We start from the raw sequence: 13,884 nt of genomic DNA on the forward strand, positions 1-13,884 counted from the left end.
GTACAAAATCCGAGTTTACGTGATTTCTTTCACCTTGCATGTCGTCCAGTATGCATATCTCTTGATTTCATGCGTTAATCTTCGTGTTTAAGCATTTTAATCGGTGGATCTAATTTGTGAGTTCGTGAATCTGAAGCTGTGATCATGGAGTCTGGTTCTATTTGATTGTTGTGCATATTAGTTGAAGAAGATAACGTCCACTTCCAAGTTTTTGGGACCACTTAGCTTTTAGGTTAGTTTTTGCTTTGTCCTTTACTTTTTTCTGTGGTACCCTCCATATCTGACAGTGCAACAACCTAACTGCTAAATATTCCCTAATTTTTTGTTTAGCTTTTTATAGTAACCATTCTACTTTCCACATGTCTCAGAAACATCTTGTTCCCCACATTCACGTACACAGCTACATGCCGATCCCGTTCACGCCACTAGTCAGTAGAGTACCCCCTTTAATTCTTGTCTAGGTAGATACTCAGCCCACGCGTGGTAGCAAACCAAACCCTTCCAGAATATCACCACAATTACTCAAATGCATCATCTCTGTGGGATTCGACCCTTACCTCCACTATACTAGCCAGTTGAAGTGGGTTGAGGAAATTATTGATACTAGGTTCAGGCTTAGCAGGGGTTTTATCCTGATCAGTAGGATACATCCTTGCTTATCGCGACACCTGCACAAACCTGCTCTTTCAAATGGCGCCGTTGTCGGGGATGAATGGCGTTATTAGCTGTTATTGTGTGTGATACTTTGGCGTATATAGTGTGCATAATTTTTTCTCTTTCTTTTTATTCCAGTTTATGAGAAGCAGTTCGGCTCCTGACCATTAGAGACCGAAGATACTCCAACGCGGGACTATACTCGTAAACACTCATTCTGACCTGTCGACAACCCAGTCTGATCTAGGCACGAGTAGTGACGAAGAGCGAGACACAATAGAAGGAGAAATACCAGAAGAGGTGCTACAGTTGGAAGGAAACCCAAGGAGGATGCTGCCCAAATAGACGATGATCCAGATATCGGAATGCTGAACGCGCATATCGAAGGAGAACCGCCGCAAGCTATAGTTGTCACCCCAGGACAGACGGCCTGTGATGTGAAGGCCCATGTTAAGAGTTGGGCTGACTTCAAGTCAGCCTTCTTAGGCGAATTCTTCCCTTCATCGAAGACGAGTGCGCTGAAGAGAGAGATAACTAGTGTGAAGCAGGGGTACGATGAACCCTTGAGTGATTATTGGGTGAAGTATATGAGCCTCTTGGATGCGTGTCCAAACCATCGCATGGCAGATATAGAGACACATCACGTATTCTATGAAGGAATGAACAAGGCAACAAAGGATCTGGCAAACTCATCGCCAGGAGGAAGCTTCACATAACTACGGGTCGGTGAAGCGAAAAAGGTCCTAGGGAAGCTTCTGAGCGCGAAGAAGGAGTACGACAATTCAAGGGATGGTTACAGCAGAGAAAGGATTGCTAGTGCTTCGTCTACTGACCAGGAGCAGAAGATAGAGCAGAAGATGGACTTGAAGATGGAAGAGCTGAAAAAGAGGTTCCTGAGCGTGATCGAGAAGAACACACCGCCACCTTCCCCAACTAGAAGCTACAAGGGTGCAGAGCAGGGAAATCAAGGACCACACTATGATCAGCCTAATGACTTCGTCAATGTGGAGCAAGTCAATGCTGCGGGGTACTATAATTCTAATGGGAATTGGATCCCAGGGAGACAGCGAGACGCACCATGGAGGGACCATCCGAATTTTCGATGGGGGAATGGAAACCAAAATCAAAATCAAGGTCAAGGTCAGAACCAATACAACCCTCACCCGAATCAAAATCCCAGCCGTGGTCCAGAAAATTCTGACCACCAATTCAACTGGTCAGGAAGAAACCCACAACCCCACAACCAAAACCCACAGAACCAGAACCCACCAAACCAAAACTCGAACCCTGTTTATGTACCTCCCCACCAGAGAAACTTCCAAAATTACCAGAATCAGCCTAATCAAGGTCCCCAACACCAGCAGAACCAGAACCAGTTCCCGAGCCAAAACCAGAATCAATATCACCAAGACAAGTACAACTCTCTTGCCCAGTATAACCAATACCCACCTAACTAGAACCAGCAAAACATCCAGAATTACCAGCATAACCAAAACACCCAGTGTATCCAGCACCAATGACCGAATCAGTTCCAGTATCCCAACAGGTTAAGGAGATCTATGGAGGACATGATGGGAGAAATGCTCGCTTCGCAGCAAACTATCAAAGGTGAATTGCAATCCCGTAATGAAGTCGTGCAGGGGATGCAAAATTCCCAGAAGGAGCATAAGGCGAACATGGATACGATGAATAGACAAGTAGCCCAACTGGCGAGTTCGATGGGTGAATTGAAAGCAAACTCGGGAAAACTCCCGTCTACTGTCCATGTACCCGAAAAGGTAAATGTGAGTAAGGTCACATTGCGGTCCGGTACTGCCTATGAGGGACCCCAACTGAGGAAGCCCAGTGGAGAGCCTAGTGGGACGGAGATACTGAGAGACGTCGTCTCGGAAGGAGAGCTCAACATACCTATGCCTCAAATGCAGGATCTGTTTTTCTTGAGTGAGGAACCATAGGGAAAAGGTGAAACCAAGGGCGTACAACCCAGGGAAGACCGGCCTAAGGAAGCAAAACCCATGAAGGAGACTCCAACCCAGGACGTGCCCAAGAAAGACTCCGAAGATGCTGTTGAAGGGCAGGTGGACGAAGAGAAAGGAAAGAAACCATTCCCTTACCGTTTCGTGACCAAGAGGAAGAAGGAGAACCCTGTGGATTACATGTCGATTTTTGGGAAGCTGGATGTCACCATACCATTCCTCCAAGCCGTGAAGCTACCCCCGCTCGGAAAATTTATCAAAGAATTCATAGCCAGGAAAGCCCAGGAGGATGGAAAGATCATGGTGGAAGGGATAGCGTCAGCAATCGTGCAAGAAAAGCTACCACCCAAGAGAGCCGACCCAGGTATGTTCACTCTACCTATAACTATAGGAGATGTGAAAGTCGAGCATGCAATGTGTGACCTGGGAGCATCTATAAATGTTATGCCATTGTCAATCTATAACCGGTTGAAGGGAGTAAAGTTGTCGAACACTAGGGTGTTAATCCAACTGGCTGTTAGATCATGCATCAATCCTGAGGGTGTGTTAGAAAATGTGTTGGTGAGAGTACATGATTTTACTTATCCTGCTGACTTCTATGTGATCAAAATGAGTGAGTCTGAGGCTAGGGAGTCTAGCGGTATATTGTTAGGGAGACCATTTTTAAGAACAGCTAAGACAATCGTGGACATGGCTGAGGGGACAATTTAAATTGATTTTAATGGAGAGAAATTTACTTTTGATATCAATGAGGCCATGAAGAAACCTATCGATTCTGAAAATTTGTGCTATGTTGATGAAATTAACCCCCTACTCCAAGATTTTCTTGAGACCGAATTATTGCAGGAAAAACTCCAAGCGTTAGATGTTTATGGACAAGCTGATGTAGAAGCGGCTGCTTGGTGCGATCTGATCAGTGGCCAAGGGTTGACTGATGAAGAGATAGAAGGAGCAATTAAGAAGTTTTGTCAGAAATCAGAGTTTATTGGAGCCGCATGGGCTCAACTACCAACCAGTACAAGGGAATTCTCGGATGGTGAAGTAGAGAAAGAGGGAGATACAGAAAAAAACCCTCTACCTGAAAACTCACTTTCCCCACAAGTCGAGCTGAAGAAACTGCCAGCAAATCTGAAGTATGCCTTTCTGGGAGAGGAGAACTCCTACCCGGTGATCATCAGCAGCAGTCTTACGAAGGAGCAAGAGACGAGGCTACTGAATGTGCTGGACAAGAACAAAAGAGCAATTGGATGGAGCCTTACAGATTTGGTGGGAATAAGCCCTGATGTCTGCATGCACCACATTAGGCTAGAAGAAGGAGCAAAAGCACATCGAGACTCGCAGAGGAAGGTGAACCCTAACATGCGGGAGGAGATATTGAAGGAAATCTTGAAGTTGCTGTCGTTAGGAATTATTTATTCGGTGCCCGATAGCGAGTGGGTCAGCCCCATTCACATGGTCCCTAAGAAGTCCGGGATTCAAGTGGTTCAAAACGAAAGGAATGAACTGATACCAACAAGGTTAGTCACTGGTTGGCGTATGTGCATAGATTACCACAAACTGAACGCCGCAACCAGGAAGGACCACTTCCCCCTACCGTTCATCGATCAGATGTTGGAGCGACTAGCTAGGAAGAAGTACTTTTGTTTTTTAGATGGGTACAACGAGTATTTTCAAATCTAAGTGGACCCTGAGGACCAGGATAAAACCACCTTCACCTGCCCATTTGGAACCTACGCGTACAGACGCATGCTATTCGGTCTGTACAATGCTCCGGGTACATTTCAACGATGCATGACGAGCATATTTTCTGATCTGATCAAGGAGTGCATAGAAATATTCATGGATGACTTTACAGTCTACGGAGACTCTTTCGACTCAAGCCTTCATCACTTGGTCGTAGTTCTGGAGAGGTGTCAAGCAAAAAGTCTGGTCTTAAATTTCGAAAAGTGCCATTTCATTGTCACAGAGGGGATCGTCATAGGACACGTGGTGTCGGAGAGAGGTATCCAGGTAGATAAAGCCAAAGTGGACGTCATATCCAAGTTGCCATTCCCTACTGACCAGAAGGAAATAAGTTGTTTTCTAGGGCATGCAGGATTTTATCGACGATTTATTAAGGACTTCGCCAAGATCGCCCAACCCCTTACCAGACTTCTTCAAAATGAGGTGGAGTTCAATTTTGATGAACAGTGCAAGACTGCTTTAAACCTTCTCAAAGAAAAGCTGATATCTGCACCAATTATCCGGGCTCCTGACTGGGATTACCCTTTCGAAGTGATGTGTGACGCCAGTGATTACGCGGTGGGAGTTGTTCTGGGTAAGAAAATCGAAGGGAAAAGGTATGTGATTTTCTATACATCTAAAACATTGAATCAGGCCCAAAGGAATTATGACACCACTGAAAGGAGATGTTGGCCGTGGTGTATTCATTCGAGAAGTTTCGGCAGTACTTGTTGGGATCCAAGGTCATCGTCTATACTGACCATGCGGCCATTAAGTACCTGATTGCCAAGAAAGAATCGAAACCCCATTTGATTCGATGGGTATTCCTGTTACAAGAATTTGATTGGGAGGTGGAAGATAAGAAAGGGGTCGAGAACAAAGTAGTGGACCATTTGAGCAGAATAGTGCAAGATGGGAGCAGCGAAGAGGTACACGACCGGTTTCCAGAGGAGCACTTGTGCAAAGTGATTTTTGCCGTTAGGAAAATTAATTGGGAAGAAGTAATGAAGCTTACTGGCCAGGATGTCACACTAAAGGGAAAGAAAAGGTTGGGCAAGAGCCATGGTTTGCGGACCTAGCCAATTACCTAGTTTCAGGGGAGCTTCTAGAAATACCAACCATCACCAAAGCTCAAAGAATGAAGATCAAGAGTGAAGCAAAATACTACTTTTGGGATGACCCATGCCTTTGGAAGGTAGGAGCAGATCAAGTGATAAGAAGATGCATTTCTGACTGGGAGCAGAGGGACGTATTGACACATTGCCACTCCTTGGCATGTGGAGGGCATTTCGGTCCCAAGAAAACGACAAGAAAGATTCTGAACAGCGGATTTTATTGGCCAACCCTCAACAAAGATGCCTATGAATTCTGTAGAAGTTGCGAGCGTTGTCAACTAACCGGTGGGATATCTGCACGAGATGAAATACCACAAGTACCGGTTATTGTCTACGAGCTGTTTGACATATGGGGGATGGATTTCATGGGGCCTTTTCCCTCATCATATGGAAACTTGTATATTTTAGTTGCAGTTAACTACGTCTCTAAATGGGTAGAAGCCAAGGCCACGAGCACGTGCGAAGCGAAAAAGGTAGCCAAATTCCTCAAGAGTAATATTTTCAGTCAGTTTGGAGTACCAAGGACCATCATATCCGATCAGGGAACCCATTTCTGTAACCGCACTATCAAAGCCTTGATGAAGAAGTACGGTGTGCACCACAGATTATCTAGCCCCTACCACCCACAAGCGAACGGTCAAGCGGAAATCTCTAATCGAAAAATAAATAACATACTAGAAAAAACCGTCAACCCTTCTAGGAAGGATTGGATTGTAAGGTTAGATGATGCTCTGTGGGCGTATCAGACAGCCTACAAAACCACCATAGGGATGTCCCCATACAGAATCGTTTTTGGGAAGATGTGCTACTTAGTAGTAGGGATCGAACATCGAGCATACTAGGCAGTACAACAAGTTAATATGGATGCTAAAGCCTGTGAGGAGGAAAGGAAGCTGCAACTACAGGAGTTAGAGGAACTTAGATTGGAGTCATTTGATTTCGCCATGTGGTATAAAGAGAGAACTAAATTGTGGCACGACAGAAATCTAAGGACCAAAGACCTTCATGTTGGCCAGAAAGTACTACTCTTCCAGTCAAGATTGAAGCTAATGCCTGGTTAGCTCAAATCAGTGGACAGGACCCTATGTCATAACCGCACTTCGTTCCAATGGAGCAGTGGAGATTTCAGGGAGTATTCCTAACTCTGAACCTTTTATCGTAAATGGACATAGGCTGAAGGTATTTAGGGATAACAGTGATGTGGGTGTAGTGGATGAGATTTCACTACAACCACATACTAAGATTGCATACTGACTGGTAGGATAGGAATTTGGAGTTCCACTGAGCCAGTTTTCTTTTAGCAAAGCTTGCATATGCTGGCCAAGTAGAATTCCAAATTACCTAAAGAAATTGTAAATATTGTAAATATGTGGTAGTTAATTAATTAATTAATTTTTCTTCCGCATGCTTTAAAAAAATTAAAATCCAAAAAAAATATTTTCGGACCTTAAATATTAATTGGAGTACGTACTAATCACAAAAACACCAAGTTGGTGAAATTCTCAATTGTATTTAAGTGTCCTCTTTACTTTGTTACCATTCTAGGAAAATATGGGGGAAAAATGTTAAAAAGGAAGATTTGAAAGGGATGGAGTGTAATTTGAATTTGGGTGTTTGTTCCAGCTTTGCAGGGAGGACAGCGACTGGGAGAACGCGTGTGCAGAGAAAGGACAGGCGATGTCCAATCAAGAGGCAGAGCTCTCAACCGTCTCTCACGTGAAGCAGCGTGACCTGGAAACCGTCTGTAGCTGATTACAAACCCTCAACCTCTCTATTACACTAATAACCCAACCGTCCATTTCCCTTTCATTTCGCAAACCCTTACCTCCCTCCTCTCTTCCAAAATTACCATCGTTCTCCACCAGAAATCGACACCAACATTACCACCAAAAATCACTGATTCAAGCCATGGGGAAGAAAAAAATGGCAAGAAAACAGACCGCGGAGAAACCCCTATCAACCCGACGGGATGAAACCTTAGAATTGCAACCGCCGACGGAAGAGCGGCCGCCAAACCCACAACCACAAGAACCGGTTCCTCAGACTCCGGCTATGGTTTTTTTTGGACGTCATGACAGAGTTCCTCAGACAGCAGGACCCGACTAGAGATTGGGCGGCTGAGTTGGCAGGTTTTAGCCGAATCGAAGGCAAATGGGGCATGACCGGAACAACCTCGGTAGTACCTACATCAGAAATGAGTGTGCAACCCACGGTACAACCACCATCATCTATTCCGACTTCCTCAACAACCTCCGCAGAAAGGGAGTCTTTCGCGACAGTCGCACCATCAGAACCCTCGAAACCCTCCCCGACTCACCAACAAAGCGACCCGAAGGGAGCAAGGAGCAGCTGAGTCGGGAGGGAGGAGATGAACCAGAGAGGACGCCGGTAGCGGAGCCCATTCCCCAAGAAATGGCAAGAGAAGAAATAGATCTGAATGAAACAGCCAAGAAACAAGGCATCATGACTGATGATGAATTTCAGATGATTTTAGATGAGGTGAATAGGAAGGAAGATGACACTTTCATGTTGGTTGAGGATTTAGGCCTTGCATCGAGGACAGTCGGAGAAGGTGAAGTATCCGGTACAGGAAACGAACCAGAAGGCCAAGCCCACCAGCCAGTAGACGAAGTGGAAGAGAGGCAAACCAGAGAAGAAGAGACAATGTCAGTAACACCCCAGCCAGATGCAGGGGAGAGTGAAGCACGCATTGAGAATGAGGAGACAGTAACAAGAACAGAGGTACCAGCACCAGTGGCACCTCCAGTGTCGAAACTGGAAGCAGTAAAAAGGAAGTTAGTGTTGAAGAGCGATCCAAAGGCAGAACGGCCGAAGCCTACGAGAGTGTCGCAAAGATGCCTAAGGAAGTGGACATCCAGCAAGGTGAAGGCAAACACAACAGCAGATCCAGTGGAGGTTTTAAGTGAAGAGGAGAGGACCACTCCTACAAAACCTGGGGAGGAATCCTTATCAGCTACTGACTTGGAGGATGCCTCGACGGCCGCCGAAGTGGTCTCACCAACGCCGAGTGACCAGAGAGAGGGGACTGATAAGATGGCTGAAGGTCTGGACCTCGCATCTGAGTCAGTAGGTCACAAAGAGCCAAGAGATGACAATATCCATACCCGCGTGGAGACACACCCTACTGCCCAGGACAAGCCTTCAACCCAAGCAGAGAAGAAACCGGAAGAAGATGAAGAAAGAGATGAGGACAAGTACCGAGAGGAGAGGAAAAGAAAGGGGAAAGCCCCTGTTAAGAAGAAGCCAGGCAGCAAAAAACAACGCACAGTCAACATCGACGTCGTCATCAAGGAACCAGATCAGAGAGCCTCACCGCACCGAAGGGAGTCGAGCGACAACGAATATACTGCCAGTGAAGAGTCAGGGTCCGAAAGCGACATCTCCCTGGAGGAAGAAGAACACAGCACCTAGCAGCTTCCCGACTACCACCGCGAATTGACACATCCTCCGGTGGAATGGCTACGATACAGGAGATGGGAAGTGGAGCTCACAGATGATTTGATGAACGAGATGAAGCTGTACAACACCCAGAAGCTCCAAGATACGTTCGACGATAAGGATGAGGGCAGCAAACAAATTAAAAGCGGGAAGGTACTCCATTTTCCTTCCCTTGATGAGCTAAGTGTCCGTGAACCTTTTCTATCATATATGCGTGCTCTGGGATTCGATTGGTTGCTGGAGAATAGGGACCCCAATATACTTGTTAGGCTAGCGAAGGAATTTTTCACCACATTTCGTTTCAAGGTTACTACAGATTTGGACGAGGAGTCGATAAGCTTTAGGTTGTTTGGGAGAGAGGTGCGCATGAGTTTGATAGAGTGGACAGTGAGGCTAGGCATGTGTAGTCTGGAGGAAGCCATAGGGTCAGAGTGGAGGAGTCGGGAGAGGGGAATCCCCCGAAGACACATTGAATTTGAACCCCGGGAGGCTTGGGAGGAGTTGACTCACCCGGCGGTTGGGCAATTTACATCTACATTATCCTGCTCCACACATTTCAACAATCCTATTCTGCGCCTTGTCCAACTCTATTTGGATTTCAACCTGCTAGGGCAGTCGAATTCAGCCGTCTGGACGTCAATGATAGAACTCTACCTCCTTTGGTGCGCTAAGCGCGGAAAAAGATTACATCTGGGGTTCTGGACCGCGTACCAATGCAACCTCGTTGCCACCCATCCTGCGAGAAATATTTCTCTCTGCCATTTACTGGGAACTTTTGTGAGAAATAACATCGACTGAGTGGAGGGTGAAGACTTGTCGCCCATGTATATGGTGGATCCCCCTGGCCTTTTTGATACGCCGTTTTTGGTACGCACCAACACTGTTTACCTCAGGGAAGGAGTCCCGCGTTTCTATGGCATGGAAGAAGAGGCTGTTCCCGCTGGACGAGTTCCAGCAGGTCGAGGCGCACAAGTACAAGCTCAACGGCAGGCAACTCTGGAGAAAGCAGTGGCAGAGATGGCAGAGGAGAATAGGCAGGTACGAACAGAGTTGACCCGATTGGCGTATGTGATGGAGAGTATCTTGAGGGAGTTAGCGAAGGGAAAACTAGAGAATGTAGCCGGAGCAAGTGGCCATGGAGGCCGAACTGATGAACCATCGGTGACGGAGGAAGAAGAAGATGATCTGGAAGAGTCCGAGGAAGACGAACCTGAGGAACCACCTGCACCCAGCCCTGCCCCCCGAAGGAGCAGGAGAAATATGTGACCACCCCCCCACTGACCAGTTAGTTTTCTTTTTCTTTTCAGTTTGATTAATTTTTTTCTTATTCGCATTTTTTTAGGTAGTATAATTTTTTGTAGTATATGTGTTCAAACCCCATTCATAACACTTAGACTATGCAATAGTCTAAGTGTGAGAAGTAAAGGGTTTGCTACTTTGGCGCATGTGTTTATGTTGTTTTTCTTTTCAAGTGCATGGTAACTCACACTTAGCCTATTGCATAGTCTAAGTGTGATGAGTTTGTGTATATATGTGTTTGTGTTTGTGAGCTCTGTTACGTTTTACACTCTCCCACTTAGCCTATTGCATAGTCTAAGTGTGAGAAGTTTTTAGTTTAAGTATGTGTTGTTCTTGTTTCGTTAATATGTTTGTGAGTCAGCCATACCAGCCATTTCCTTTTTTCCACTTCACAGCCTTTTTGAGGGCAGATACTTGTGAAGTGGGAGGGGGGAAGCAATGGCCGGTATGACATGTATATATGTGTGGTTTGTGTTAGTGTTTGTCTAAGTCTAGTTTTTTTTAAGATATATGTGTGTTGATTGGGCTTAAAACTCAACTGCCTCGAACTGACGGTGAAGGGAATTGAGGGAGATAAGACATGCTGGAAAATGGAAACCACCCCCCTTAGTATTTCCTAGTCAGAATAGATGATGCAAGTATAAGAGAAAAACCCATCCTTAGAGCCAGATATAAAAGCCCTCTTAAATGGTGAGTTATAAGACAAAGTGGAACCACTTTCCACCAATTTAGAAAAGAAAAGAGTGGCTGCCACATGATGCCTAAGGTAAGGTGACCGCGTGTAGCACGTCCTGAAGGCAGTAGGAAACCCCCATCCGAAAAAAAAAAAAAAAAAAAAAACCAACCCTTAGAACCCCTTTTCTAGCCAAATTCTATGCCCAGAAATAATCCACTAACCACTTAGACTGTGTGTGTGCGAGGCGTAAGGCAAGAAGGCAATTTGACCACAAAAAGAAAGAAGAAGGAATAAGGGTGGCAAAGCCACAAGTAAGCTACTGACCAGTTGGAGACCAATATCAGAAAACGTCCAGCCAAAGAAGAGCAACAGCCAAAAACCCGAATACACACAGTTCCCCCACATCAGAATAAAGTAGTAGTTTTTGAACCTTAGAGCCTTAGGAACATCCACCCCAAACACTACAAACCAATAGCCCCGTTGCAAGCCTTAAAGCCCTTCAGGAGCCGCACGTGAGATCTGAGTCCAAAGCATCCTGGTTCAGCATTATGAGAGAAAACAGTCCTAACATCCCTGGTGAGGAATGAGTGACTGAGCGAATCAGGTGTCTGGCCAAGAGTTTGGGTGATCTTGACGAGCGGATATACTGATTGGGAAGGAAAGGGGGGGCGGCAGAAGTTCAAGGCTGTCTAAGGCCGGATTGCACCTGATCCCAAGGGGAGGGATGGTTGAAAATATAGCCAATTCATTTTGTTTAAGTGTTTGTGTGTTTGTTTATGTGTGTTTTGTCTGTCGTTATGTGTTTTTCTTTGCGTCATGTTTAGAGTCTAGTTTAGGATAAGGTCGGTCAGGGGTGTAACCAGGCTAGAATTCGACTTATTTCTTTTTGTCTGTCCTTCACGCTTGAGGAAAAGCATGTGATAAGTGTGAGCAGTTTGATAAGTCATATTCTAGGCCTTGGTTACTGGTTAGTATAATGTGCATAATTGGATTATATCTGCAAAACAGTGCTAAAGTGTGCAGGAAAAGCGTTCCAGTCAGTAGGAAAAAGTTCAGATAACTCAGGTGAAAAGAGCGCCAGAAGGGTGCAATACTGACCAGGATGCATGCCAAAAAGGCTCCAGATGGAGAAGAAGGATGGCTGGGAAGGATTAACCACAAACAAGGGCAAATGAGTCATTTCGCGAAGAGAGTCTGACCTAAAAATCAAGGGCAGGCCTCCCTATAAAAGGAAGCCACTTGGAGAGAAGAATGGAGGATCACCTTACATACTTAGTTAGAGTTCTCTCGGGAGTTACCGTTCCTTCAGCATCGTACAAGTATTCTCGTTCCTCACCACAGCTATGGTCACCTGAGTTCCAGAAGTCCGCCGGTTCATCAGTCTCCGTCATTCCAGCCAGTGTTTTCGTAGTCAGAACTGTTTATTGCCCGGAGTGGCAAAAACAATCTTATTTGCTTTCGTGGTTAATCGTTTCTCGTTTGTTTCCATTGGATATGTGGAATATTCAGTACGTGTTTCGTTTTGGAAGTATTTTACTGGAGATCCAAACGTTCTATGATATGAAGTTGTTTTATTTTATGCATCTGCTCGGTTAATTTTGTTCATTCTGCCTAGGTAGCGTAGATCTAGTCTTTGCAGTAATTTTCTAAGTGTTTGAATCATGATTTCACCTAGAGTTTCTAGATCTAAATTTGTTGGTTTCATTGTTGGTTGGATTTAGTTTTCTGAAGTGTTTGAGTACAAAATCTGAGTTTACGTGATTTCTGTCACCTTGCATGTTGTCTAGCATGCATGTCTCTTGATTTCCTGCGTTAATCTTCGTGTTTAAGCATTTTAATCGGTCGATCTAATTTGTGAGTTCGTGAATCTGAAGCTGTGATCATGGAGTCTGGTTCTATTTGATTGTTGTGCATATTAGTTGAAGAAGATAACGTCCACATCCTAGTTTTTGGGACCACTTAGCTTTTAGGTTACTTTTTGCCCTGTCCTTTACTATTTTCTGTGGTACCCTCCAGATCTGACAGTGCAACAACCTAACTGCCAAATATTCCCTGATTTTCTGTTTAGCTTTTTATAGTAACCATTCTACTTTCCACATGTCTCAGAAACATCTTGTTCCCCACATTCACGTACACAGCTACATGCCGATCCCGTTCACGCCACTAGTCAGTAGAGTACCCCCTTTAATTCTTGTCTAGGTAGATACTCAGCCCACGCGTGGTAGCAAACCAAACCCTTCCAGAATATCACCACAATTACTGAAACGCATCATCTCTGTGGGATTCGACCCTTACCTCCACTATACTAGCCAGTAGAAGTGGGTTGAGGAAATTATTGATACCAGGTTCAGGCTTAGCTCGGGTATTTTCCTGATCAGTAGGATACATCCTTACTTATCGCGACACCTGCACAAACCTGCTCTTTCAAAAACATGTCATGAACTTAGCATGAAGAACTTAGAAACACGCATGCTACACATTAGACCGAGTTGCCAATGATATTAAGTTCTTTCATCTTTAATTAAGTATGACTTGATGTTTTGATATGGTGGTTTGGTAAAAAGGTGCATAATTAATGAATTGCTTGTTCACCTTGAATCATGCTTATACCTTGTGAGATTTGAGCCTTAATTTCTTTCATGTGTGATTTATCTGCATTCATGTACATGTTTCTAGAACATGCTCCTAGTCTGCCTAAGTTTACATAGTGTTTAAGTTGATTAAGTAGGATGTCAGGCCATCTTTTCATAGCTACGTTTATATCCAAAATTTTGACCCGTTTCGAAAATTATTCTTTATCCCTTAGGAGCCAATTTTGAGCCTTTAAGCCTATTCTTTAGAAGCCAAATTAATGGGGACAATTCCTTGGGTTAGTATAGTTTTTACTTTATCTTTGTAAAGGAATTGGAGAGATAAGGGGAAATTGTGAAAAATGAAAAGTAGTGTGCTTAATGTTAAAAAAGTGCAAGTGAGAAATAGAAAA

The 13,884-nt window shown here is 44.7% G+C and overlaps 2 protein-coding genes across 2 annotated transcripts; both read left to right on the forward strand.

The window, feature by feature from the left end:
- Nucleotides 1–2,669: 2,669 nt before the first annotated feature.
- On the forward strand, nt 2,670–7,219 carry LOC121767049. Its single transcript, XM_042163253.1, has 4 exons — nt 2,670–2,732; nt 4,821–4,969; nt 5,727–5,940; nt 7,091–7,219. The coding sequence occupies exons 1-4, from the start codon at nt 2,670–2,672 to the stop codon at nt 7,217–7,219; spliced, it is 555 nt and encodes a 184-aa protein (XP_042019187.1).
- Nucleotides 7,220–7,618: 399 nt separating this feature from the next.
- On the forward strand, nt 7,619–8,899 carry LOC121767050 (muscle M-line assembly protein unc-89-like). The gene has a single exon (XM_042163254.1). The coding sequence runs from the start codon at nt 7,619–7,621 to the stop codon at nt 8,897–8,899; it is 1,281 nt and encodes a 426-aa protein (XP_042019188.1).
- Nucleotides 8,900–13,884: the final 4,985 nt, after the last annotated feature.

This window comes from Salvia splendens, chromosome 15, assembly GCF_004379255.2.
Source record: "Salvia splendens isolate huo1 chromosome 15, SspV2, whole genome shotgun sequence".
NCBI lineage: Eukaryota > Viridiplantae > Streptophyta > Magnoliopsida > Lamiales > Lamiaceae > Salvia > Salvia splendens.

Excerpts from the sequence above, each read along its gene's own strand:
- LOC121767049 (XM_042163253.1), top strand. The coding sequence starts at position 2,670 with ATGAAGGAGACTCCAACCCAGGACGTGCCCAAGAAAGACTCCGAAGAT. Across the intron at positions 2,733-4,820 it reads AAGATGCTGTTGAAGGGCAG|TGCAAGACTGCTTTAAACCT; the intron begins GTGGACGAAGAG and ends TTTGATGAACAG. Across the intron at positions 4,970-5,726 it reads AAGAAAATCGAAGGGAAAAG|AAGTTGCGAGCGTTGTCAAC; the intron begins GTATGTGATTTT and ends TGAATTCTGTAG.
- LOC121767050 (XM_042163254.1), top strand. The coding sequence starts at position 7,619 with ATGGGGCATGACCGGAACAACCTCGGTAGTACCTACATCAGAAATGAG.